Below are 27949 nucleotides of genomic sequence, written 5' to 3' on the forward strand. Positions count from 1 at the left end.
AAAAGCAGACAAAATGTTGTTTCAGCTTCAAAATAGTTCTCCACAGTCTCCATTGACAATAGTCACATGACATGAATATTGTTGATAAATTAATACACTTAAAATAATGTAAGTTTTCAGTACATCTAAATGTGTGTACAAGCATGTATGTGTATAAACACATGCAGATGTTACAGATTAACTATGGTAGAATGAGCCCGGATTAAAATGATCCTCTCTTCATTTTGCGTGTGGACTTTTAGTTTGAGTCAATACTAAATCCAAGGTTGGGGTCTGCAGACTTGTTCAGTTTTCAATAGACAAAGAGTCTGTTAATTTAGTGAGGTTAACTTTAAACTATTTTTTTTGTTGTTGAATTTTAGCAACTGTTAAATTGACATGACACAAAAACAACAGAAACAAAACATGACTAGAGAATACTTCTAGTTGCAGACTCACTGTTCCACACAAGAAATGTACACCTATTACAGCCATGCCTCCCTCTGCTCTCCAACCATGCACCATATACAGTTTCCACTAACACAGATGTCAGACAACTCCAGTACACAACTCTGTATTCTCTAGTACACTGCATGTGTTTTTGCAGATTTGTTAAAATTGTTCAAATATCTCAATAGTGCAGTGATAGGGGAAACACTTTATTTTTTTTGCAATGATCGTTTGTATCTAAGTACAAAGTTCAATATCAAAATTGGATGAAACAATCTGTAAGTATAAAAGGAAACAAAGAAATGTCAAAGGAGAAATTTGGGTTCACTGGAGTGAAAAAGAAGTGCTTCAAAGTGAATGCATACATCAACAACGAAAAAGTTCTGTCAGTGTAATTGTCATGGGATCAAAACAGACAGCATAAGTTGCCTTAAACATGCAATTCAAGAGAGAAAGCCAAATAAACATGTCTTGCCATTTTCCCAAAAGAAAAGTGCACTGCTGGCTTTACGTTCGTTCCACGAAATGAGTGCCTTTTGCGTCCCTTTGATATTTTAAGTGAAATTGTGCACCAACCAATATTGAATTGTAAATGCCTGTTATATTCAATGATGTGCCCTTTAATATAGACCACATGGAGAATTCAATATTTTTTTTAAATATGAATAAAGACTTATTAAAGGGAAAAATTCAGCAATTTAACATGTCCCTCCATGCACCCTCTGACTTCCAGGAAGATTCAAGTTTTCACCATCATTGTAAAGCCTTAGTTATTTTGTTGCTTTGACAAATCAATTTCGGAAGATTATTATTTCATATGATTAGTGATTCATTTTAAGAAAAATACATTTGAAATTCAAGCCTGTTATGTAAACTGATCTCATTTTAATATGGTGAAACTATTCCTTTAAAAAAAAAATGTTTTCAAAAGAAACATTGAACATCAAATAGTGAAATCAGTGTAAAATGAGGTCAGCTGTTTCTACTCTGCATTTCCTGGTGTTTTGTTGTGGAAAACGGAGTTGGTTGAGCATAACACGTCAAACCTGTTACCCATAGATACACGGGTTAGAAAAGTTTTAACAATTATGGTTTATGTGAAGCTTGCATTCCAATTGCCCCTCCCTGTTGCACACAAGTTTCAATTTCCCCTGTCACAAGTGGAGTTATGGCTGATTTAAGATGAAATCATCAACCCTGTTACTTTATTTGGCACTTAATATAGGCATTTTTTTTTTAAGATGAGAAAACGGGCTCTTTATGACAGAATGTAAAAATGAGGTGAAATCAAATGTTATTGTTTCACCAAGTTACACATCTCAAAAGGCACCGACTTGGTGGAAGGACCCTTTTACTGAGATAAAATCACAACTACAACCACCGTCCTGTTCTCTGCCTCTCAGCTGGTTGTGGGGTAAACTTACAAGGCCGACTGCACCTACACACATTTATGACAGGAAAGAAAACAAAGGAATGCAGCGACAAACTAACAGGCAAAAGGTTCAGGAGCTAAGGTACAGGGGTCAATAAGGGGTGGGGGGCTTGGTTAAAAAGTATTGGCACAAAAGAAAAGGAGTTAAGCCTGATAATCTGCACTGTACGTAAACAAACAGGACCTAGTCATGACGGCAGAATAGACTCGGTCAAGGTCTATTCCAGGAGTTTTCCTCTCACTGACTAATAACGGGAGATCGAACCAACAGAGGAACCACGCCACACGGGTCCCTCGGGGGCCTCGTAGCTTTTCGTTTCCAATGCGAGAGGAGCCTCATAAGCCAGAGGGGGGGCAACAACTGTGCACAACACAGGTCAAAAGGCACAACACTGGACACAGACAGACAAAGGGAAAGAGAATAACCCCCGGGGGCTTTGAAAAAGGCCCAAAGAGGAGAAAAAGAGCCTCTATCAGACAGTCAGTCATTCTTCCAGCAGCACAGTCTGTGCGCTACTGCAGTTTTGTCCCAGTTTAGTAGTAGAATTGCACAACATACACTCCAAGAGGAAAAACAAAAAGTCACAACAAAAACAGTCAGGGAGCATAACAACAGCACAGGTAATTATTTTGGGGTGTGGTTTTTAAGTTGAACGCATTCTTACACATGCCGATATAACATAATTGCACCAAATATTCATTATACACAGGAAAAGGTGGTGTACAGATTATGTGACGCCCGTGAAATAAAAAGGATGTGATATTGGTCACCGATGGGGTACTTTTTTAAGTACACAGTCAAATCGACAGAATGTAGTACAAATGGGGTAATACCAGGATTTACTCCTGGGGCAATGATATGCGTATAAGAGAAGTATACTCCAGACAAGCTTGTACCCATCACTGTTGGTTGGCACAGAGAGATGTAACACTTGTTGAGAAACAAAAGTATAACTTCCTTATTTTCCCTCAACGTTACAAGTCAAAAAGCTGAAATGTCCCATCCATGCAGCAATTTCAGTACCCAATGTTCCTGTGGGTATACTGACTCTATAACAATTCCAGAGTATGTATGTCAAATATTCATTTCGGCATACTCTAAAATTACTAAACAGTGCATACTGCAAAATGTAAAGCAAAGCTGTTAACTGAACATACGCCAAGGTGTGTAGCAGGCAAATGCACAGTGAGTGATAATTGGCATGAAAATGAAACAAGGCTAGGCAGATTACAGATGATCACAGGTCCAACAGGCACACTGTACTGGACACATGCCATCTCTTCATTTCAAATAAAAGCTTTTCAGTAACCCGTCTCTTATCTCTGATTACAATTTGAAGAAATGCAAGGAGAACATAATAGAGCTGCGCGAATTAAGGATCGTTTGAACGGGTTATAAGGAACAGAAAATCTACTTAGAAGTTGTGTCATTGAAAAACTCTGGGTCGCTGATCATATCTTCAATCATTGACGTATAGCAGAGAGGCACTGCATACACAAACTTACACCTTTGTCATTGGGGGAAACACCAAGAGGAGTGATATGTCTTCCCCGAATGGAATAAAACACACCATACTACACAAATATGACAAAAATCTATCATTTGCATTCATTTTTTCCATATAATTTCATTATATATAGATTTATATTCTTCACATGCCTGACAATTGTGTACATGTGTGTGGTTTTGTCTTTTAAGTTGTGTGTTTTCTTTTGCACTGAAACATCCCTAGCACGGCTGCAAAAGAAAAAAGATGTGCCCTCCTGGTGACAAAGGACTTTGACCTGAGCCAAAAAGAAAATGGATGCTCAGTGTGATGGATGCTCAGCACTGCAGTGAAAGTCCCTGATGAACCACGGTGGGGTGGAGCCTCTGTTAGACAAGGGTCTGTTCCTCCCCATTATCTTCTAGTTTTATAATGCAAGAGTTTCTGTGAGAGCAGGACTGACTGCACAAGTGACCAAAAGAGACGCTGTAGTACAGGGGTATTCAAATCTTACCCTACAAGGTCCGTACTACTGCTGGTTTTCTGTTCTACCTGATCATTAAAAAAATTAAAATAAAAAATAAATAAATAAAATAAAAATCGCACCCACCTCGTGTCCCAGATTTAAATCTGTCCCTGATTAGAGGGGAAGAATGGGGGGGGGGGGGGGGGGGGGGGAGCAGAGGAACTGGCTTTGAGGTCCAGATTTGAATTTGAGGGCTGTAGAAGATTCTGGTGGCTTCACTGTCCTTAGCCCCACCTCTCCGCCTTCAGCCTCCCAAGTGACTATGAACTGTCTTGGAGCTCCAGCTGTGGAGATGGAAGGACTAGGATTGGAGGTCAGAGGGTGGGCCATGTTGCTAACAGTATCATCTCACCCCATAGGTGGATATTCAGGGTTGTAGGTGGGACAGGTCACAGTCAGTAGATTTTTTGTTTTCCTTTTTTTTGTCCTTTGAAAGTTCTGAGGAGATTATCACAGATTTCCGCCACGTCGACATAGCCGGACAGACAAGGAAAGGGCTCCCCACTAACTGTGTGATCACCTGAATGAGGAAGGTGACAATGATTTAGCTCTGTGTGGAGGTACTATGGACAAGATGGGGATTATGATCAGGGGCAAAACCTGAATCTTCAAAAGCCAACTTATGACAACAGGTATTGCATTTAATAATACTCTATTGCCATCTCTTCAGAATCCCTCAAAACGTTCATGAATATAACTGAGAATAAGAAATGACGATGGGGTTATGTTGCAGCACTGTAGGGGAGGGGGATGGGAACCCCCCACTGTGGAAAGGCACACCCAGAGGAGGGGGAGGTGAAGGGGGCGTGGGGTTGGAGGTGGAACAGGTGAAGGTTTGGACCATGGCTGAGGTGGTGCAGGAGACATCAGGAAATGTCACATGAGCTGAGCAGGGTGAGCTCAGGCCTGGGAGTCTCATCACATCCGTGAACCTCTCTCTTGGAGGATCTGTAAGGAGAGAAAATGCGTCTGTCTCGATCAGGGATCATCAACTAGATTCATCCGCGGGCTGATTCTTTCTTGAGAGGATGGTCAGGGGGCCGGCTCATGAATACAAATAAGTTGTTGACAGCAAATTGATCGCAAGAAGTCCAAACATATCTAATATTTAAATAAAACAATCATTTCAAACCTTGCTTACATTTGTATACGATCACATCTCTCTCTCTTATGCGTGGGAATACTTGGAACAGCTTTCCCAAATTAGAATCACTTGGAGCTGAGTTGCTGGTGTTTTTACAGTCTTTTATGTTCAACCATTCAACAACAACAAAAACATGTTTGATCTCTGAGAAATTAAGCTAATTGATTGCACCCAAATTGTCCATTTTAAATTTATAGGATGCATATAAAATTAAATATAGTACCTAACATCCGATTTAAACCAAATATTTTTCCTTCATTGAGGTAGACATGAGGAATCCAAGAAAATGGTGTAAAGCCACCCACGGACCCCCCATACACCTCACACCAATCTGACCCCAACAATGAGTATACAGTATCAGTTTGACAAGTAGTATGGAGCTGCTGCTCTGAGTATTGTTTGTTCATCTTGTGTAATGCATTCTTAGTGAATATGGTGATATTTTTGTACCATGTTCTGAGAAATGAGACATTGAAGTTGTTGGGTTTATGCCCCATCCTACATCCTGATATGACCAGGTTCTGACCACTAGATGGTGGTGTTCCTCCTATTAGGCGATTTTTTTTTTTTAAGAATCTCTCCCTCCCCATTGTTAAAGAGATAGTTCACCCAAATTACATATTGGATATCTTACCCTGTAAAAGTTTATGAACCAGGTATGAAAGCAACTCATGTTTTGGTTTTGTTTACCTAGAAAAAAAATAGAAATCAAACCAAAATGTATTGGTTGCGTACACAGTTTAGCAGGTGTTGTAGTAGGTGAAGCGAAATGCTTATATTACTAGCAACTAACAATGCAGTAAAATGTCAAACAAGTACAAATAATAATAATAAAATAATAAAATAAATAAATAAATAAATAAATATATATATATATAAAAAAGTTTGGACACACCTACTCATTCAAGGGTTATTCTTTATATTGTAGAAAAATAGTGAAGACATCAAAACTATGAAATAACAGATATGGAATCACGTAGTAAACAAAAAAAGTATTAAACAAACCCAAAAATGTTTTAGAATTGAGATTCTTCAAAGTAGCCACACTTTGCCTTGATGACAGCTTTGCACACTCTTGTCATTCTCTCAACCAGCTTCATGAGGTAGTCACCTGGAATACATTTCAATTAACAGGTGTGCCTTGTTAAAAGTTCATTTGTGGAATTTCTTTCCTTCTTAATGTGTTTGAGACAATCAGTTGTGTTGTGACAAGGTAGGGTTGGTATACAGAAGATACAGTGCCTTGCAAAAGTATTCATCCCCCTTGGCGTTTTTCATATTTTGTTGCATTACAACCTGTAATTTAAATGGATTTTTATTTGGATTTCATGTAATGGTCATACACAAAATAGGCCAAATTGCTGAAGTGAAATGAAGTGAAACTGGCTCTCATGAAGACCGCCACAGCAAAGGAAGACCTAGAGTTACCTCTGCTGCAGAAGATAAGTTCATTCATCCTGTACTCCCTGTTCACCCAAGACTGCGTGGCCATGTACGCCTCCAACTCAATCATCAAGTTTGCAGATGACACAACAGTAGTGGGCTTGATTATCAACAACGACAAGACAGCCTACAGGGAGAAGTTGAGGGCAGGTGTGGTGTCAGGAAAACAACCTCTCACTCAACGTCAACAAAACAAAGGAGATGATCGTAGACTTCAGGAAACAGCAGAGGGAGCACCCCCCTATCCACTTCGAAGGGACAGCAGTGGAGAAGGTGGACAGCTTTAAGTTCCTCGGAGTACACATTACAGACAAACTGAAATGGTCCACCCACACAGACAGTGTGGTGAAGAAGGCGCAACAGCGCCTCTTCAACCTCAGGAGGCTGAAGAAATTTGGCTTGTCACCTAAAACCCTGACAAACCTTTACAGATGCACAATAGAGAGCATCCTGTCAGGCTGTATCCCAGCCTGGTACGGCAACTACACCGCCCACAACCACAAGGCTCTCCAGAGGGTAGTGAGGTCTGCACAACGCATCACTGGGGGAAAACTACCTGCCCTCCATGACACCTACAGCACCCGATGTCACAGGAAGGCCAAAAAGATCATCAAGGACATCAACCACCTGAGCCACTGCCTGTTCACACTGCTACCATCCAGAAGGCGAGGTCAGTACAGGTGCATCAAAGCTGGGACCGAGAGACTGAAAAACAGCTTCTATCTCAAGGCCATCAGACTGCTAAACAGCATTCACTAACTCAGAGAGGCTGCTGCCTACATTGAGACCCAATCACTGGCCACTTTAATAAATGGATCACTAGTCACTTTATACAATGCACTCTAAATAATGCCTACATATCTTACATTACTCATATCACATGTATATACTGTATTTTATACCATCTATTGCACCATATAGTTACATGTACATATTCTCATTCACCCCTTTAGATTTGTGTGTATTAGGTAGTTGTTGGGAAATTGTTAGATTACTTGTTAGATATTACTGTTAGATATTATTGTTAGATATTACTGCACTGTCGGAACTAGAAGCACAAGCATTTCGCTACACTCGCATTAACATCTGCTAACCATGGGTATGTGACAAATAAAATGTTATTTGATTCGATTTTTAGAGTTACCAGCCTCAGAAATTGCAACCCAAATAAATGCTTCACAGAGTTCAAGTAACAGACACATCTCAACATGAACTGTTCAGAGGAGACTGCGTGAATCAGGCCTTCATGGTCGAGTCGCTGCAAAGAAACCACTACTAAAGGACACCAATAAGAAGAGACTTGCTTGGGCCAAGAAACACAAGCAATGGACATTAGACCAGTGGAAACCTGTCCTTTGGTCTGATGAGCCCAAATTTGAGATTTTTGTTTCCAACCGCGTCTCTTTGTGAGACGCAGAGTAGGTGAACGGATGATCTCCGCATGTGTGGTTCCCACCGTGAAGCATGGAGGAGGTGGGATGGTGTGATGGTGCTTTGCTGGTGACACTGTCAGTGATTTATTTAGAATTCAAGGCACACTTAACCAGCATGGTTACCACAGCATTCTGCAGTGATACGCCATCCCATCTGGTTTGCGCTTAGTGGGACTATCATTTGTTTTTCAACAAGACAATGACCCAACACACCTCCAGGCTGTTTAAGGGCTATTTGACCAAGAAGGAGGGGGATGGAGTGGTGCATCAGATGACCTGGCCTCCACAATCACCTGACCTCAACACAATTGAGATAGTTTGGGATGAGTTGGACCGCAGAGTGAAGGAAAAGCAACCAACAAGTGCTCAACATAAATGGGAACTCCTTCAAGACTGTTGGAAAAGCATTCCTTATGAAGCTGGTTGAGAGAATGCCAAGAGTGTGCAAAGCTGTCATCTAGGCAAAGGGTGGCTACTTTGAAGAATCTCAAATATAAAATATATTTTGATTTGTTTAACACTTTTTTGGTTACTACATGATTCCATATGTGTTATTTCATAGTTGTGATGTCTTCACTATTATTCTACGATGTAGAAAATAGTACAAATAAAGAAAAACCCTTGAATGAGTAGGTGTGTCCAAATGTTTGACTGATACTGTACATTGAAGTATTATCTGCAGTTGTGTCACTATGACTGTGAACACGCCCTGAAAGCACTGAATGGGCTGAAGCAGAATCTGTGTGTTTAAACACCTCATGAATGCTCGTGTTACCGAATGCAAACTACAAGTGTAATGGCTGTGCTCAGTGCAATGGCACTTACAAATGTAGATCCTTCAAACAGGGAAACAGATCCTAATCAAAAGATGTTATCAGGGGCTCCACTAGTGAAGATATAGTTTGGATGTCTTCATTATTATTCTACACTGTAGAAAATAGTAAAAATTAAGAAAAAGTCTTGAATGAGTAGGTGTGTTGAAACTTTTGACTGGTACTGTATATATACACAAAAGTATGTGGACACCCCTTCAAATTAGTGGATTCGGCTATTTCATCCACACCCGTTGTAAACAGGTGTATAAAATCGAGCACACAACCATGCAATCTCCATAGACAAACATTGGAAGTAAAATGGCCTTACTGAAGAGCTCAGTGACTTTCAATGTGGCACTGTCATAGGATGCCACCTTTCCAACACATCAGTTCATGAAATTTCTGCCCTGCTAGAGTTGCCCCGGTCAATTGTAAGTGCTGTTATTGTGAAGTGGAAATGTCTAGGAGCAACAACGGCTCAGCCGTGAAGTGGTAGGCCAACAAGCTCACAGAATGGGACTGCCGAGTGCTGAAGCAAGTAGAATGTAAAAATCATCTGTCCTCGGTTGCAACACTCAATATCGAGTTCCAACCTGCAACGTCTGCACAATAACTGTTCATCTGGAGCTTCATGAAATGGGTTTCCATGGCCAAGCAGCCGCACACAATCCTTAAATCACCATGCGCAATGCCAAGCAACAGCTGGAGTGGGGTAAAGCTCGCCGCTATTAGACTCTGGAGCAGTGGAAATGCGTTCTCTGGAGTGATGAATCACGCTTCACCATCTGGCAGTCTGACAGACGAATCTGGGTTTGGCAGATGCCAGGAGAACGCTACCTGCTTGAATGCATAGTGCCAACTGTAAAGTTTGGTGGCGGAGGAATAATGGTTTGGGCTAGGCCCTTTAGTTCCAGTGAAGGGAAATCTTAATGCTACAGCATACAATGCCGATCTAGACGATTGTTATTTTTTTCAGTTTTACCCCTTTTTCTCCCCAATTTCGTGGTATCCAAGTGGTAGTTACAGTCTCGTCGCTGCAACTCCTGTACGGACTCGGGAGATGTGAAGGTAGAGAGCCGTGTGTCCTCTGAAACACAACCCAGCCAAGCCGCACTGCTTCTTGACACAACGCCCGCTTAACCCAGAAGCACCAATGTGTCGGAGGAAACACCGTACACCTGGCGACCGTGTCAGCGTGCACTGCGCCCGGCCTACCACAGGAGTCGCTGGAGCGCGATGGGACAATAACATCCCTGCTGGCCAAACCCTCCACTAATCCAGACGACGCTGGGCCAATTGTGCCCCCTTCCCATGGGTCTCTCGGTCGCGGCCAGCTGCAACAGAGCCTGGACTTGAACCAGGATCTCTAATGGCACAGCGATCACTGCGTCACTCGGGAGGCCCATCCTAGACGATTCTGTGCTTCCAAATTTGTGGCAATAGTTTGGGGAAGCCCTTTCCTGTTTCAGCATGACAATGCCCCCATGCACAAAGTGAGGTCCAGACAAAAATGGATTGTTGAGATCAGTATGGAAGAACTTGACTGGCCTGCACAGAGCCCTGACCTCAACCCCATCGAACACCTTTGGGATGAATTGGAACACCAACTGAGAGCCAGGCCTAATCGCCCAACATCAGTACCCGACCTCACTAATGCTCGTGGCTGAATGGAAGCAAGTCCCTGCAGCAATGTTCCAACATATAGTGGAAAACCCTCCCAGAAGAGTGGAGGCTGTTATAGCAGCAGAAGAGGGGCCAACTCCATATTAATGCCCATGATTTTGGAATGAGAATGAAATTGGAATGAAAAGTATGCGGACAAGCAGGTGTCCACATACTTTTGGTCATGTGGTGTATATATAAAATAAATAACAAATCGAGAACGGCGGGACAAATCCAATTAACAACCCAAACAGCATTGTAGTAGTAATCAAAATGCAATCTATACATATGTATACCGGGAGAATTTACACAAGATATACTAAGAATGATATGCATTGCAGTAGATATATTAGAGTGAGCTATCTCAAGAATCCAGTATATAAACATGCGGGGTGTATAAACAGTGTAAATAAAATACAATTTACAGTAGTAGAAATATTAGAATGAGCTATGTTGGGGATACAGTATTTAAATACACAGTGTTGTTGGGTTCTGAGAATATGAAATATACTTATTCATGTCACTGAAGGAGAGAGGGTAATGTATAACGTTTACATTATGTCAGGATATGTTATTGTTAGCCATCAGGGATCTTATGGGAGGAGAAGAGACACAGTCTGGCACCAGTCACCATAACAGCCGTGAGTTGGGGAGGAGTGAGCACTTTGGGGCAGAGGTCAGGTCAGATTAAGTGAGGAAGAACAGATATCACTAAGGTTCTGTCTAGCAACAGAAATGCATTGGGTTAAATATCAGTGCTTGTGTGAATATGTCGTCGTCTAATGCAGCTGTATTGATCCTCTGGGAAGAATAAACTTGGTTTGAGCTTTCATAGTGTCCGGTGAGTCTTTACTCTGAAAATTAGAACCTAACAGTGTGAAACAGGAAGAGTCCAGTGGTTCAATGTCTCTATAACATGTGACAGCAGCATTGGCTCTCTGTGTGTCTGTGTGTGTCTGTGTGTGTGCTTATATGTGTCTATTGTGTGAGTGAGTGAGTGAGTGAGTGAGTGTGAATCACCTGCAAACCAAAGCATAGGTTGCTGTCATACCTGATCCATAGACTGCTTACAGGGTAAGAAAACCAATTTCTAATTTTGTAATTTGGGTGAACTATCCCTTTAACAATAACCTAATAGCAGGAACAGCACCATCTAGTGTTCAGAACCTCCTAATATCATGATGTAAGATGGGACATAAACAACTTATAATACACATTGCTCTGAACAGGGGAAAGAAACATCAACAAATTCACTGAAAATACATTATATAGGAAGAAGAAACAATACTCCGAGCCGCAGCGTCATACTACTTGTCAAACAGAGAACTGATACTGTAGTATATACTTGTTGGGGTGGGATTGGCATGGGATGTGGGTGGTCTGTGGATGGCTTTTGACAACTGTTGGATTCCTCATGTCTTACTCATTGTTAGAAAAAAGTTTGGTCCAAATTAGATATTAGGTACTATCATTAATTTAATATTATATCAATCTTATCAATAAAAATGTGCCAATTTCGGTGCAATTCCTCCGATATCAAATTATATTTCAACAAAATAATGTTTCTGCAATGCTTATCTTATCTGTTTCTAATTACAGAAACGATTTCAGAACAATCTCTGAGATGATCGGTGTCGTGGCTTTCTGAAATGACATCGAACGACCCTACACAGATTTTTCCGTCACTGATCATTCGGGAAAAATCCAGATTTCGCAGGTGTTTGCATTTTTCGAATTTTAGGAAGGGGAGCGGACATTTGGCCCATAGACTTGCCCACAACTTGCAGAGAGAGGGGGACACAGCTACTGCTCTGCTTCTGCTCCTCTTTCTAGTATCTTTTTCGAACTCGATTGAGCATCTGATGTAATTAAGCAATATTTTAGCTCTGGGTTTCCAAGATTAGGCACTGGCTGATCTCATGACCTTATTCAGTGCCTATCATTCCCATTAATTTAGGGTTGAATGAAACAGTGAAGCTTAATCTATACAACCGATGACGTGGGACGAGGCCTCATCTATACGTTACACAATTTTTGAAGTTTTTGATGCCTGACAAACTTTGATGTTACACGTGAGAATCTTCTGACTTCATGCCTAACACATGACTCACAGACACTCTCAGAAGCTGATCTCACCTTGGCCTTCTCAGTGGGCTCGATGACAATGCCATTAGTGGAGTTGTTGAGCTCCCGGGAAACCACACACAGGAATTCAGCCTGGTCCTCGTTGCCATAATTATAGGACGAGCCGATGCTTATGAGCTGTGAGGGGAGATGGGAAAGGGTGAGCGAGATTGTAAATTACCTTAAAAGTCAACTTCACATGAAATTTTAGGCATATTTTGAAATTTCACAAGAACATTTTAAGGCACTGGAAAAAGGTATGGACATGACCAGATTTACCACCAATGACCTATGGATTTAAAGACAAGTGTGACATGAGGACTACTAGGCCCACCTGCTCAAACTTCCAGCCGTCTGACATGGTGGACACCATCTGGGTGAGCTCCTCCTCCTGGCACTGCAGCACCCGGTACACATGTTTCACTGGGCCCTGAGAGAAAAACAGATACTACAATAAAAGCCCCTGTTTCCACACAGTGACATGTGTCTACCAGAGCACATTAGGGTTAATTGGCCGGGTAGGTGTTTTGCTTTGGAACAGTGAGTGGTGTGTGTGAGTGTGCCAGTATACACATAAACACTGACTTGTAAACACATTCATCCTCTGAAATGTTAGTGTTTGGTTTAGCATGTGTTATTTCACAGCATCAATGCCATCATCCATCCCAGACTAAGGCCTTTTCCATTCATCCTGCCTGCGTTTCCCTGGCATACCTGAGATGTCCTGTTCTCGTTGTCCCGTATCCTGTCTTTTACCAGTCTCACCAATGACGCAATATTGTAGAACTCCGCCTCCTCAAGGACACCTGAGACAGCCAACCAATAGTTTAGTCGCATGATACTAATAAGGAAAGGGCCTGTATCACACATCTGCAGAATCCCATTGCTTCTAAATAAAAGCATGGTGTGTGATAGGGATTGTATTTGACAATTTGGGGAACTATTATTTAGACAGTCTTACCTTCTTCTGCTAGGTTCTTGTCCATGATCAGTTTCCCATGCCGCAGGTAATTCAGAATGGGGCCAAAGTATGTGGGATCTCTGTCAATCAGGTAAGCACCTGTCTCATCCTAAGATATTTATAAAAGTTTGGAAAAAAAGCCCATTGCATGCCTGCCATTTTAGTGTCAGAAATGTTTTTCTGGTGCTTCTTCACATGCAGATCAAATCATGCATTACTGTCAAATGGCTGAGCAGCAGACTGAGTGTTACAATTTTCGAACATTTTAGCTGAAGGTATTTGGGTATAATATCATGCATGATCATCACAGTGGCAACGCATTATGAATGCTAGACTGATGCACCTTGATTAATGATAGAACGGTATGCCACACATTATGGTAGATTATGTTACCTTATCAGAGTCCAAATCCGGATCTTCTTGACACAATCGGTACAGGAACGATTTGGTGTCCCTGCACAATGTCTGTTTGGTTGTGACAAAATAGGTTCCACCAACATTGAGGCGAACCCAGCGGGATCCGGGTTTCTCTGCTGGCTCTGACGGGGAACTGGGGTTGCTCTTCACTGAGAACCCAAACACTACTCTGCTAGTACTCGATACCCCGGGACTGGTGGGCAAGCTGCTCCGTGGCAGAACCATGAGACTGGACGATGCCAGCCGAACAGAGCCTCGGACATCACGGTGCTCGGTTTGTTCTATAGTGCTAGTACCACTCTGCTCCACAACGTGCAATTCAGCCATATTTCCTTCGACAAAAACAATCACACTGCAGGGTAACAATAATTCCTACCGATTTGTAAACACAACGGGGCTCTTTTTCTCCAACAAGGTGGCTGACATTAGGGCGTTGCTACACACATTCGTTCATGTCCATGCCTCACAAGACCTCTAAACAAGACATCTATATTTCTTAGTTTAAATATACGATATTTTTAAGCAACATCGCTTGCAATGTTTTCCTAAAACAAATGGGCCATTCTTGTTTATTCAAACGTTAATCAGAAGAGGGCAATTCTTCCGGGTTGGAACGTCATTACTGTATACTTCCGCTGTGTCGTTTTCCCCCTCCAAAGTAAGAGTTCATTGATTAAATACAAGTGTTATTTTCAGTCATACTATAGTTAGTATTTAAAATTAAAAATGTGTTCTCTGTTGATGTTGTAAATCTCCTTATATTAAGCACTTTTTAAAATTATTTGAATCTAAAAACATTTATTATGAAAGTCTGTGTTGCCAGACAGTTGGCGGTAACTGCTTGTTAGTCAACAGAGGCTTCAGGTAATGTGCTATCAATTTTTCATGTTTTTTTATCATCCTTTACTTGCTAAGTGTTTCCAGATAATCCATTTCAAGATTCCGTTTATATAGCTAACCAGGTAGATACAATATTCGTTAGCAAGCTCTATTTGCAGACCCTACTCTAGTAGTTTAGCTAGCGTGCTTGCTCAAAGTGGCTGGCTAGTTAGTTAGCTATCTAGCTCGACCGAATTGGGTCAATATGAAGACCATCAAGCTAGCTTCATAACTAGCTAGTTAAGGAAATAGTTTAATAATGTTCTCGGGGAAAAGGCTAACTAGCTAGCAAGCTATGTGGTCTAGCCAGCTCAATTCGTTATACTGAAGCCAGAAAGGGCAGCCACTAGAATCTAAAGCATCATCAGTTGTGTCCTTATGTAGCCAGAGAAGCTGCAACATCAGTACGAGGGTGGAGGGGAGGGACATATTGATAGATAGCAATCAGCCACATTCATTTATAAATTTGCATGCTTTACTTTTAACTGCCATTATTAAACTGATACGCTAACTGTTAGAGTTGAACTTGACAGAGGATTGATTATTTAGTTATTAACCTTTCTCATTTCAACAGCCTTAGCCATGAGTGAGTTTCGGATACATCATGACGTCAACGAGCTGCTCAGTCAGCTTCACGTGCGAGGAGGTGATGGAGCAGAAGTGTATATTGATTTACTGCAGAAGAACAGGACGCCGTATGTCACCACAACAGTGTCTGCACACAGTGCAAAGGTGATTGACGGGGAAATTATTGGCACATTTTGTAAAGGTTTATGCTCTTTCTACCAATATCCTTGACTAATTCAACTTTCATTCTCAGGTCAAAATAGTAGAGTGTTCCAAGACGCCAGAGGACTTCCTAAGGAAATATGATGAGCTCAAGTCAAAAAATGTCCGCAACCTGGACCCACTGGTCTACCTTCTATCAAAGCTTAGCGAGGACAAAGAGGTAATCATTTTGCATATGTTACTCAGAGGCTGACAATTCCTACACTGTTTAATTTACAGTACAGTATTATGTCCTAATAACAATGTGTTGTGTGTTAATATTTTTCAGACGCTCCAATGTCTGCAACAGAATGCCAAAGAAAGGTCTGAAGCATCTGGTAATGTGACATCAAGTACAAGCACAACCTTTGCTATCCCTCAAACCAGCACCAAGATGTCAATGCAGGAACTGGAAGAGCTGCGCAAGAAGCTGGGAAACGTCACTGCCAGCTCCAACGTGCCCCAGGTGTGTACTCGCATAATTTTAAAGGTTACTTATAATTAGGGACAGGATATTTTCTGGCCCTTTTTATAGTCTGTTACATAGTTGTAAACTAGGGTCTGGAGTCAGAAAAGACTCCTGGCCCGCCGCGTATGACTACTTCAAGTGGGCCCGACCAAATAGTTTTCAAAAGGCTAGAGTTGAATACATCTGTAAGTTCTTCTACTTGTCCTCCATCTTTACAGTCGGCTGAAGTCACACGAAAGATGCTGAGGGACAGACACAACAAAAAGAACCCCACTCAGCCCAACCCAGTGTTTCCAAACTGGGTGTATGACCGGCCTGCTCTGATTGGGGACTTCATCACCGGTGCCACACCAGCAGGAGACCCAGCAGTGGCCGTTGGTATGAATGTTCTTCATATGTCTCACTTTGACACATTTTGATAGATTTCATGAAGTTTGTGCATACAGTGTTTTCAGAAAGTATTCATACCCCTTGACCTATTCCTCATTTTGTTTTTACAGCCTGAATTCTAAATTGATAATATTTATTATTTTTCTCACATATCTACACGCAATACCCCATAATGACAAAGTGAAACATGTTTTTAGAAATGTTTGCTAATTTATTGAAAATTAAATACAGACCTATCAAATTCACATAAGTATTCACACCCCTGAGTCAATACATGTTAGAATCACCTTTGGCAGCGATTACAGCTGCGAGTCTTTCTGGGTAAGTCTCTAAGAGCTTTGCACACTTGGATTGTACAATATTTGCACATTTTATTATTTTACAAATTATTCAAGCTCTGCCAAATTGTTTATTGATCATTGCTAGACAACCATTTTCATGTCTTGCCATAGATTTTAAAGCAGATTTAAGTCAAAACTCAGGAACATTCACTGTCTTCTTGGTAAGCAACTCCAGCTTCTCACTCGCCTGTGGAACTTACAGATAATTGTATGTGAGGTACAGAGATGAGGTAGTCATTAAAAAATCATGTTAAACACAATTATTGCACACAGTGAGCCCATGCAACTTATTATATGACTTGTTTTAAGCCATTTTTACTCCTAAACTTATTTAGGCTTGCCATAACAAAGGGGTTGAATACTTATTGACTCAAGACATTTCAGCTATTTGTTTTTAATACATTTGTAACAATTTCTAAAAACAACATTCTACTTTGACATTATGGGGTATTGTGTGTAGGCCAGTGACACAACATCTCTATTTAATCCATTTTAAATTCAGGCTGCAAGATAACAAAATGTGGAAAAGGTCAAGGGGTGTGAATACTTTCTGAAGGCAGTGACTGCTCATTTTTATGTACAGTATGCAATAACAAAATGTACCTCAAATCTCTTTGGTGTTTTATGATCAGGTACAATGCCCCTGCCAGCCCAGGAGCAGGCTTTGGTTGATGATCTGTTGTTTGTGCTGATCGGTGTGGATGGCAGAGACATCACAGCCCAGCCTGTCCTCGGGAGGCAGAACCGCTCCTTTATTGTTGACCCCAGCCTTGACATGTCCATCAAGGAGCTGGTCAATAGGATACTACCAGTCGCCTCATACTACTCTACTATAACACGGTGAGTGAACTTTAACAAGGAAATATACACTGAGTGTACAAAACATTAAGGCCTTTCCTAATATTGAATTACACCCCCCTTTTGCCCTCGGAACAGCCTCAATTCGTCAGGGCATGGACTCTACAAGGTGTTGAAAGCGTTCCACAGGGATGCTGGCCCATGTTGACTAATGCTTCCCACAGTTGTGTCAAGTTGGCTGGATGTCCTTTGGGTGGTGGACCATTATTGATACACACGGGAAACTGTTGAGCGTGAAAAACCCAGCAATGTTGCAGTTCTTGACACAAACTGGTGTCCCTGGAACCTACTACCACCCTCTCAAGGCTTAAAAATCCTTCTTTAACCTGTCTCCTCCCCTTCATCTACACTGATTTTGAAGTGGATTTAACAAGTGACATCAATAAGGGATCATAGCTTTCACCTGGATTCACCTGGTCAGTCTATGTCATGGAAAGAGCCGGTGTTCCTAATAATTTTTTACACTCAGTCTAGATACTTAACTTTGTTTTGTTTCTGCGGGACTCAAGTTGTGATCCTTACACCATCTGGAGATGTATCATTTGGCTTGCGTTGACAAACAATTTGTTTGTGTTTTGTCTGGTATAACAGTTTGGCTGTGTTTGTCTGGCAGCTTCACTGAGGAGAAGTCATCCTTTGAGTACGGCCAGGTGAACCACGCCCTGACGGCGGCCATGAGGACCCTGATGAAGGAGTACCTGATCCTGGTGACCCAGCTGGAGCACCTCCACAGGCAGGGCATGCTCTCCCTGCAGAAGCTCTGGTTCTACATCCAGCCTACCATGAGGACCATGGAGATCCTAGCCTCCATTGGTAAAGATGTCATGATCATACAATAAATCATATATATATATATATATAAACAGAGTTGCACCCGCCCCCTTTGCCTTCAGAACAGACTCAATTTGTCGGGGCATGAACTCTACAAGGTGTCAGAAGCGTTCCACAGGGATGCTGGTCTGTGTTGACTCCAATGCTTACTACAGTTTTGTCAAGTTGGCAGAATGTCCTTTGGCTGGTGGACCATTCTTGATACACAGGGGAAACTGTTGAGCATGAAAAGCCCAGCAGCATTGTAGTTCTTGACAAACCAGGTGCACCTGGCACCTACAACCATACCCCATTCAAAGGCACTCTGAATGGCACACATACACAATCCATGTCTCAAGACTTAAAAATCCTTCTTCAGCTGTCTCCTCACCTTCATCTACACTGATTTGAAGTGGATTTAACAAGTGACGTCAACACAGGATCATAGCTTTCACTTGGATTCACCTGATCAGTCGGTGTCATGAAAAGAGCAGGGGTTCTTAATGTTTTATACACTCAGTGTATGATCCTTATGCATCATATATACAGTACCAGTCAAAAGTTTGGACACGCCTACTCAAGGGTTTTTCTTTACTTTTCCTATTTTCAGCATAATAGTGACGACATCAAAACTATTAAATAACACATTTGGAATCATGTAGTAACCAAAAAAGTGTTAAACAAATCAAAATAGATTTTAGATTCTTCAAAGTAGCTACCCTTTGCCTTGATGACAGCTTTGCACATGCTTGGCATTCTCTCAACCAGCTTCATGAGGTAGTCACCTGGAATGCATGTCAATTAACAGGTGTGCCTTGTTAAAAGTTAATTTGTGGAATTTCTTGATTCCATATACACACACTCATATTCTGGTTGGTTGGTAGCTATATCTGCATTGCACTTTTGGACATTCAATTGTATTATTGCTTTTTAGATAGATCTGTCAGAGGTGTTATGACGGTATTGATAATCAGTGGGTTGCATGTTCTGTTTCGCAAAGCCTCCTCGGTGGACAAAGGAGACTGCATGGGTGGGTCGACGTTGAGCCTCCTTCACGATCGTACCTTCAACTACACTGGAGACAGTCAAGCCCAGGAACTGTGCCTCTACCTCACGAAAGCAGCTAGTGTGCCTTACTTTGAGATACTGGAGAAATGGATCTATAGAGGCATCATCAAGGACCCTTACAGGTATCGTGTTTTTTTTTCGTGCAACTAATTTCTCACATTTCTTACATTTAATCAAAAGGGTACTTTTCTATTATGTCACAGACTTGGACATGAATTATGGCAATTTAGATTTTCACACAAGTAGTTAGTTTTGTCCATGTTTTTGTGATTTATTTGACCTTCATAGTGAATTCATGGTTGAAGAGCACGAGCTACAGAAAGAGAAGATCCAGGAGGACTACAACGATAAGTATTGGGATCAGCGGTACACAATCGTACAGCACAGAATTCCATCCTTTCTTCAGAAAATGGCAGACAAAATTTTAAGTACAGGTAAGACGCATCATACTGTTCGCATCAGATTTGTTCAGGTCACCCTTTTAGTGCATCCTGACCATGGCCAGTGCAATTCACAGTGTTTCTTATAGTGTAGAAAGCAAGGAGTATCAAGGTCCTGATCATTTGTTGTGGAGTTTTTGTCTGTTTTTTCCTTCTTCTTCTCATCCTGTTCTATAGGGAAGTACCTCAACGTGGTGAGAGAGTGTGGCCGGGACGTGACTTGTCCCGATGCTAAGGAAATCCTCTACACTCTCAAGGAGAGAGCCTACGTGGAGCAGATAGAAAAATCATACTACTACGCCAGTAAGGTCCTTCTAGACTTTCTGATGGAGGAGAAGGAGCTGGTCGCACGCCTTAGGTAAACAACAACAATACAACTATAAATAGATCATTCAAGTTTGATAGGGTATTTCTAATTTGTTATGTTCAAATTAAATTGATTTTTATCACATGCAACAATACAGTTCAAGAAATGGAGTTAAGAAAATATTTACTAAATAAAGTAAAGTAACACAAGTAAATGACATAACAATAACAAGGTTATATACAGGGGGTACCGGTACTGAGTCAATGTGCGGGGGTACATGTTAGTCAAGGTCATTTGTAAAGTGACTATACATAGCTAATAGACAGCGAGTAGCAGCAGTATTAAAAACAAAGGGGAGCATCAATGTAAATAGTCTGGGTGGCCATTTGATTAATTGTTCGGCAATCTTATGGCTTGGAGGTATAAGCTGTTAGGGAGCCTTTTGGTCCTAGACTTGGTGCTCCGGTACCGCTTCCCGTGCGGTAGCAGAGAGAACAGTCTATGACTTGGGTGACTGGAGTCTGACAATTTCTTTTGTCCTTCCTCTGTCACCGCCTAGTATATAGGTCCTGGATGTCAGGTAGATTGGCCCCAGTGATGTACTGGGCCTTACGGTCAGATGCCGAGCAGTTGCCAAACCAGGCGGTGATGCAACTGGTCAGGATGCTTTTCGATGGTGCAGCTGTAGAACTTTTTGAAGATCTGGGGACCCATGCCAAATCTTTTCAGTCTCCTAAAGGGGAAAAGGTTTTGTCATGCCCTCGTCACAACTGTCGTGGTGTGTTTGGACCATGATAGTTCGTTGGTGATGTGGACACCAAGGAACTTGAAACTCTCGACCTGCTCCACTACAGCCCCGTCGATGTTAATGGGGGCCTGTTCAGCCCTCCTTTTCCTGTAGTCCACGATCAGCTCCTTAGTCTTGCTCACATTGAGGGAGAGGTTGTTGTTCAGTTGTATGCTAAGAGATGTATTCTTCCTAGGTCAATCAAGCACTACTTCTTAATGGACAAGGGAGATTTCTTTGTCCATTTCATGGATCTGACGGAAGAGGAGCTGAAAAAGCCAGTGGATGACATTGTTCCTCCCAGACTGGAGGCCTTGCTAGAGCTGGCTCTGAGGATGAGTACTGCTAACACAGACCCATTCAAAGATGACCTGAAGGTAATTATAAACCGTGGTTTTATTTATTTTAAATGTAACCTTTATTTAACTAGGCAAGTCGGTTAAGAAGACGTTCTTATTTACAATGACGGCCTTCACCGGCCAAACCCGGACGACGCTGGGCCAATTGTGTGCCGCCCTATGGGACTCCCAATCACAGCCGGTTGTGATACAGCCTGGATTCGAACCAGGGTGTCTGTAGTGGTGCCTCACTGAGATGCAGTGCCTTAGACTGCTGTATCCAGGCACTCCGCATTGCGTCGTGGCTAAGAAAAGCTCTTAGCCGTGGTATGTTGGCCATATATCAAACCCCTCTGACCTTCTTGATTAAATATCCTAGACGTGCACCAGTCTGGAATTTATGCTAAATTGATAACAGCAGCACCATCTAGTGGTTACCTTATTCATTCAGTTTCAGTTTTAGAAATGGGTTTAGTTCAATCATCATGACCTAAATACATACTGTACACGGTATGATGCATGCATTATGATGAATAGGCTCGTGTAACCTTCCCAAAATAAGTCTGAGCATATTAACGTTTGCTTACAGCAGCTGGGGGCACTATTGACTACTTTGAGGTGAATCTAAAGTCATTTATTATCTTGTTATTCAAATGGTGCATCCATTGCTGTTTGCTGCACTCTAGCACAGTAATATAAAATTGCTGAGGGGCAGAATCACAGTTGTATAGCAGGGATGGGCAACTTTGATGGAGGTGGGGGCCACCAAAAATCTGAACTCCTCATGAGGGGCCGCAGTGGCTCATGGGTCTGCGTACCCACATCCATAACCACACATGCACTCAGAGCCGGCCCTGGCCTTTTGGGTGCCGTAAAGCTTTAGAGTACATTTTCTGCAATTCTACACATTTTGCCATAGAGTGGAGAGAAATGTTTTTAATATGATATCTGAGCAAAGTGGGAGACAACAACACCTCCGCCACGTTGATCTTCAACAGGGGCCCCACAGGGGTGCGTGCTCAGCCCCCTCCTGTACTCCCTGTTCACCCATGACTGCCCGGACACCCACATCTCCAAATGAACCATCAAGTTCACTGACGACACAACAGTGGTAAGCCTGATTACCAACAGCGACGAGACCGCCTACAGTGAGGAGGTGAGAGTCCTGGTAGAGTGGTGCCAGGATCCACATCGACGGACCGCAGTGGAGAGGGTCATAAGCTTCAAGTTCCTCAGCGTGCACATCACTGACAACCTGAAATGGTCCCTTCACACAGACCGTGTGGTGAAGAAGGCGCAACAGCGCCTCTTAAACCTCAGGAAGCTGAAGAAATTCGGCTTTGCCCCCGAAGACCCTCACAAACTTCTACAGATGCACCATTGAGAGCATCCTGTCAGGCTGTATCACCGCCTGGTACCGCAATTGGACCGTCCACAACCGCAGGGCTCTCCGGAGGGTGGTTCCGTCAGCCCAACTCATCACCGGGGGCACACTGCCTGCCCTCCAGGACATCTACAGCCCCCGGTGTCACAGGAAGACCAAGAAGATCATCAAGGACCTCAGCCACCCGAGCCACGGCCTGTTCACCCCGCAAATTGTTCACCCTGTTCACTGCCTTAATTTTGCTGGACCCAAGGATAGGGATCCATAATATATATTGTTTTTGGGAAAGGGGAAATTGCGATCTATAGGATATACATATAAAAGACTTAAGTTTAACAACTGGTATGTAATGTGACTGTTTTGGGAGGGGCGTCACACTGAACTCTTCCACTGACCCTCTGGTCCTGTTTCCCAGATTGACCTGATGCCACATGACGTGATCACCCAACTGCTGCGGGTGCTGGCCATCGAGACCAAGCAGGAGAAGGCCATCATCAATGCCGACCCCACCGAGGTGGCCCTCAGCGGCCTGGAGGCCTTCTCCTTCGACTACATCGTCAAGTGGCCGCTGTCACTCATCATCAACAGGTCGGTACACTGGGCCTATATCCAAGGCCAGGTCTTCTGACCTCGTTATGACTTCCTGGTTAAATAAAGGCTAAAAAAAGCTCACTTGAAGATGGGAGTAAAATAAAAAATATATACTTTTCTACCCTAATGTAGCTTTTCTCAATCTATTGAGACCCTCCCACCCAGGGACCGGGCATGCTAAATGCCAATACTATAACCATGTGTTCTGATTCCGAGTTTGTATTTTTCTAGGAAAGCGCTTACGAGATACCAGATGCTATTTCGCCACATTTTTTACTGCAAACATGTCGAGAGGCTGTTGTGCAACGTGTGGATCAGCAACAAAACAGCCAAGCAGTACGCCTTGCACAGGGCCAAGTGGTGAGTTGACGAAACTTCTTCACTTGACTTCCTTGTTTGTTCCTCTTAGTGCCAACTTCCTAATAGCAAGATCTAATATGAGCTATCTGGTTTCCTCCTCCCTGAAGGTTTGCAGCAGCGTTTGCCCTGAGGCAGCGCATGCTGAACTTTGTCCAGAACATCCAGTACTACATGATGTTTGAAGTCATGGAGCCCACCTGGCATATCATGGAGAACAACCTGAAATCTGTGAGTGGAACGGAACCAAGGCTGCTCCCCACCTTGATAGCATTCAGTGCTATCATGTATCAGCCTATAGCTACTTGTGGCGTAATTGTTCTGTGCCTAGTGTAGTAGATTGGCATCCATTACAAATGTCAGCCACAAGCCTTTACTTTGCTTTGACCTAAGATTGTTGCGGTCAAACGTTTTTTTCCAGTCCCCATTTTCAATATTACATTAATTTAAAATGCTCCTAATAACTGCATGCTGCAGTTTAATGCACACTGTCATAACCATGCCAAGCCCTGCATTGACCAGGAATGCCCTAATATAGTCCATGTTGTCTCTCTCAGGCCTCCAACATAGACGACGTGCTGTGTCATCACACCAGCTTCCTGGACAACTGCCTGAAGGACTGCATGCTGACCAACCCAGAGCTGCTCAAGATCTTCTCCAAGCTCATGTCCGTGTGTGTCATGTTCACCAACTGCATGCAGGTTAGTGGATGTGGAACTACAACAACTTGGAATGTCAAGGCAGCTTGTTGTAGCTTACACGTAATGGTATTGTATTTCAATTAAATACAAATACATGCAACTCATGCACATTAGAAGTATTGTGATATGTAGCCTAATACCCCCCCCCCCAGTGTGACTATACAGTGTCTCTCACTGCTGATCCTTATTAAATGTGTGTCTGTTTCCTGGTGTAGCGCTTCACCCAGAGCATGAAGCTGGACCGGGAGATGAACCGTCTGTCTCTGGAGCACGGCACCATGGAGGGTCCTCCCACCCAAAGCGAACGCACCGTGGAGCAAGAGAAGAAGAGGCTCACCTCCAAGGTAACTACACACATACTCACTCATCTGCAGCAGATACTCACTACTATAAACAACTTGAAGCATGGCTTTCAAAGGTAAAAACATCCAAGTATGACATGGGTTTTACATGGGTATGTTACATAGAACAACAACCAAATACAAGAGTATCGTAATGATGTCAATGGACGTTTGTATTCTGTCTCAAGTACGATCTATCAAATATAACATGACTGTATCCCAATCAGAAAATGTCTTTACCTACAGTAGAAGTCGGAAGTTTACATACACTTAGGTTGGAGTCATTACAACTCCACAAATGTCTTGTTAACAAACTATAGTTTAGGCAAGTCGGTTAGGACATCTACTTTGTGCATGACACAAGTAATTTTTGCAACAATTGTTTACAGACAGATTATTTCACTTATAATTTACTGTATCACAATTCCAGTGGGTCAGAAGTTTACATACACTAAGTTGACTGTGCCTTTAAACAGCTTGGAAAATTCCAGAAAATGTCATGGCTTTAGAAGCTTCTGATAGGCTAATTGACATCATTTGAGTCAACTGGAGGTGTACCCTTGGATGTATTTCAAGGCCTACCTTCAAACTCAGTGCCTCTTTGCTTGACATCATGGGAAAATCAAAAGAAATCAGCTAAAACCTCAGAAAAAAACTTGTAGACCTCCACAAGTCTGGTTCATCCTTGGGAGCAATTTCCAAACGCCTGAAGGTACCACGTTCATCTGTACAAACAATAGTACGTAAGTATAAACACCAAGAGACCACGCAGCCGTTATAAAGCTCAGGAAGGAGACGCGTTCTGTCTCCTAGAGCAAATCAATCCCAGAACAACAGCAAAGGACCTTGTGAAGATGCTGGAGGAAACGGGTACAAAAGTATCTATATCCACAGTAAAATGAGTCCTATATCGACATAACCTGAAAGGCTCCAAAACCGCCATAAAAAAATCCAGGCTACGGTTTGCAACTGCACATGGGGACAAAGATCGTACTTTTTGGAGAAGTGTCCTCTGGTCTGATGAAACAAAAATAGAACTGTTTGGCCATAATGACCATCGTTATGTTTGGAGGAAAAAGGGGGAGGCTTGCAAATTTTGCAAATTGTATTTGTCACATACACATGGTTAGCAGATGTTAATGTAAGTGTAACGAAATGCTTGTGCTTCTAGTTCCGACCGTACAGTAATATCTAACAAGTAACAATTTCACAACTACCTTATACACACAAGTGTAAAGGAATGAATAAGAATATGTACATATAAATATATGGATGAGCAGTGGCCGACCGGCATAGGCAAGATGCAGTAGATGGTATAGAGTACAGTATATACATATGAGATGAGCAATGTAGGGTATGTAAACATTATTTAAAGTGACTAGTGATACATTTATTGCATCCAATTTTTAAAGTGGCTAGAGATTTGAGTCAGTATGTTGGCAGCAGCCACTCAATGTTAGTGATGGCTGTTTAACAGTCTGATGGTCTTGAGATAGAAGCTGTTTTTCAGTCTCTTGGTCCCAGCTTTGATGCACCTGTACTGACCTCGCCTTCTGGATGATAGCGGGGTGAACAGGCAGTGGCTCAGATGGTTGTTGTCCTTGATGATCTTTTTGGCCTTCCTGTGACATCGGGTGGTGAAGGTGTTCAACCGTGAAGCACAGGGGTGGCAGCATCATGTTGTGGGGGTGCTTTGCTGCAGGAGGGACTGATGCATTTCACAAAATAAATGGCATCATGAGGGAGGAAAATGATGTGGATATATTGAAGCAACATCTCAAGACCTCGGTCAGGAAGTTAAAGCTTGGTCACAAATGGGTTTTCCAAATGGACAATGACCCCAAGCATACTTCCAAAGTTGTGGCAAAATGGCTTAAGGACAACAAAGTCAAGGTATTGGAGTGGACATCATCACAAAGCCCAGACCTCAACCCTATAGAAAAGGAGGCCTACAAACCTGACTCGGTTACACCAGCTCTGTCAGGAGGAATAGGCCAAAATTCACCCAACTGATTGTGGAAAGCTTGTGGAAGGCTACCCGAACCGTTTGACCCAAGTTAAACAATTTAAAGGCAATGCTACCAAATACTAATTGAGTGTATATAAACTTCTGACCCACTGGGAATGTGGTGAAAGAAATAAAAGCTGAAATAAATCATTCTCTCTACTATTATTCTGACATTTCACATTCTTAAAATAAAGTGGTGATCCTAACTGACCTAAGACAGGGAATTTTTACTAGGATTAAATGCCAGGAATTGTGAAAAACTGAGTTTAAATGTATTTGGCTAAGGTGTATGTAAACTTCCGACTTCAACTGTATGTCGTTGTTCCCCGTCGTCAGTTCCTAGCGGAGCACATGGATGCCCTGCAGTCAGACTCGTGCTTCGAAGCCACCATCAGCAAGTTTGACAGCAACTTCAGCACACTGCTCCTGGACCTGCTGGACAAGCTCAGCGTCTACAGCACCAACGACTGTGAGCACAGCATGATTAACATCATCTACCGGTGAGTCTACTACTGCACAGGTCTATCTCTGGTACTGGAGAGATACTGGCTACGCATGCTTTTGATGCTACCCAGCACCCACACACCTGATTCAACTGATTAAGGTCCAGACTGAACACTGTGAGAAGTTGGTTATTGGAAATGGGTGTGTTAGTGCCGGGTTGGAACGAAAACCTGCATACTCTGCAGCTCTCCAGGACCGGAGTGGGAAACTCCTGGTCTATAGATAGTTACAATCCTAGTAAAAACTGCTTTGAATTTGATTCCATAGGTTGGATTTCAACGGGTTCTACACAGAGCGCCTTGAGAGGATGGCTATAGAGAGAAGTCAGAAGGCTTCTGCATAGCATTGTCAAAGTGCGCTTGATGGTAACCCAAGTAATATGTATTTATTTCTCCTACTCCTGCCCATATTATAAAAACCACCTTCAAACATGACATTTCTCCCCCAGACATTTCTCCACGTATCAAACATAAAACGGTTTAGTGTTTGATTCAAGAAACTATCACCATATATATTGATGTGTTTTGAAACCGGCTCTATGGTGTTTCCCCCTTTAAGAGGGGCATAGGATTAAATAACCATGAACTGTATGCATTTCTCAGAAGAAGTAAAAGAACCTGGACCTCTATAGGGGTAACTTATTTTTTATCTCATGTTTTTTTTTTTTTTTCCTGTGTACAATAAAAAATATTAACTGTCCCCAAGCATTCTCTTTGTCATCTTTGCTTACAGAAT

At 42.3% G+C, this 27949-nt stretch overlaps 2 protein-coding genes across 5 annotated transcripts; one reads left to right on the forward strand and one right to left on the reverse strand.

Moving 5' to 3' along the window:
- Nucleotides 1-625: 625 nt before the first annotated feature.
- On the reverse strand, nucleotides 626-14200 carry LOC106579288 (BTB/POZ domain-containing protein KCTD5). The gene is made up of 6 exons (XM_045702504.2): nucleotides 13850-14200; nucleotides 13457-13565; nucleotides 13210-13301; nucleotides 12830-12925; nucleotides 12508-12633; nucleotides 626-4822 (listed from the first exon to the last, which is right to left on the reverse strand). Exons 1-6 carry the CDS (start codon nucleotides 14198-14200, stop codon nucleotides 4793-4795), a joined length of 804 nt encoding a protein of 267 aa, XP_045558460.1. The 3' UTR covers nucleotides 626-4792.
- gcp2 (Gamma-tubulin complex component 2) lies at nucleotides 13404-27913 on the forward strand. 4 transcript variants are annotated; one of them, XM_045701862.2, is made up of 18 exons: nucleotides 13404-13547; nucleotides 15327-15484; nucleotides 15573-15701; nucleotides 15810-15986; nucleotides 16208-16367; nucleotides 17353-17560; nucleotides 18192-18391; nucleotides 19389-19578; nucleotides 19745-19890; nucleotides 20074-20254; nucleotides 21187-21367; nucleotides 23128-23300; nucleotides 23535-23663; nucleotides 23771-23891; nucleotides 24218-24361; nucleotides 24577-24705; nucleotides 27047-27210; nucleotides 27482-27913. In XM_045701862.2, exons 1-18 carry the CDS (start codon nucleotides 13526-13528, stop codon nucleotides 27555-27557), a joined length of 2688 nt encoding a protein of 895 aa, XP_045557818.1. In that variant the 5' UTR covers nucleotides 13404-13525; the 3' UTR covers nucleotides 27558-27913.
- Nucleotides 27914-27949: the final 36 nt, after the last annotated feature.

This window comes from Salmo salar, chromosome 19 (genome assembly GCF_965601325.2).
Source record: "Salmo salar chromosome 19, fSalSal1, whole genome shotgun sequence".
NCBI classification, from domain to species: domain Eukaryota; kingdom Metazoa; phylum Chordata; class Actinopteri; order Salmoniformes; family Salmonidae; genus Salmo; species Salmo salar.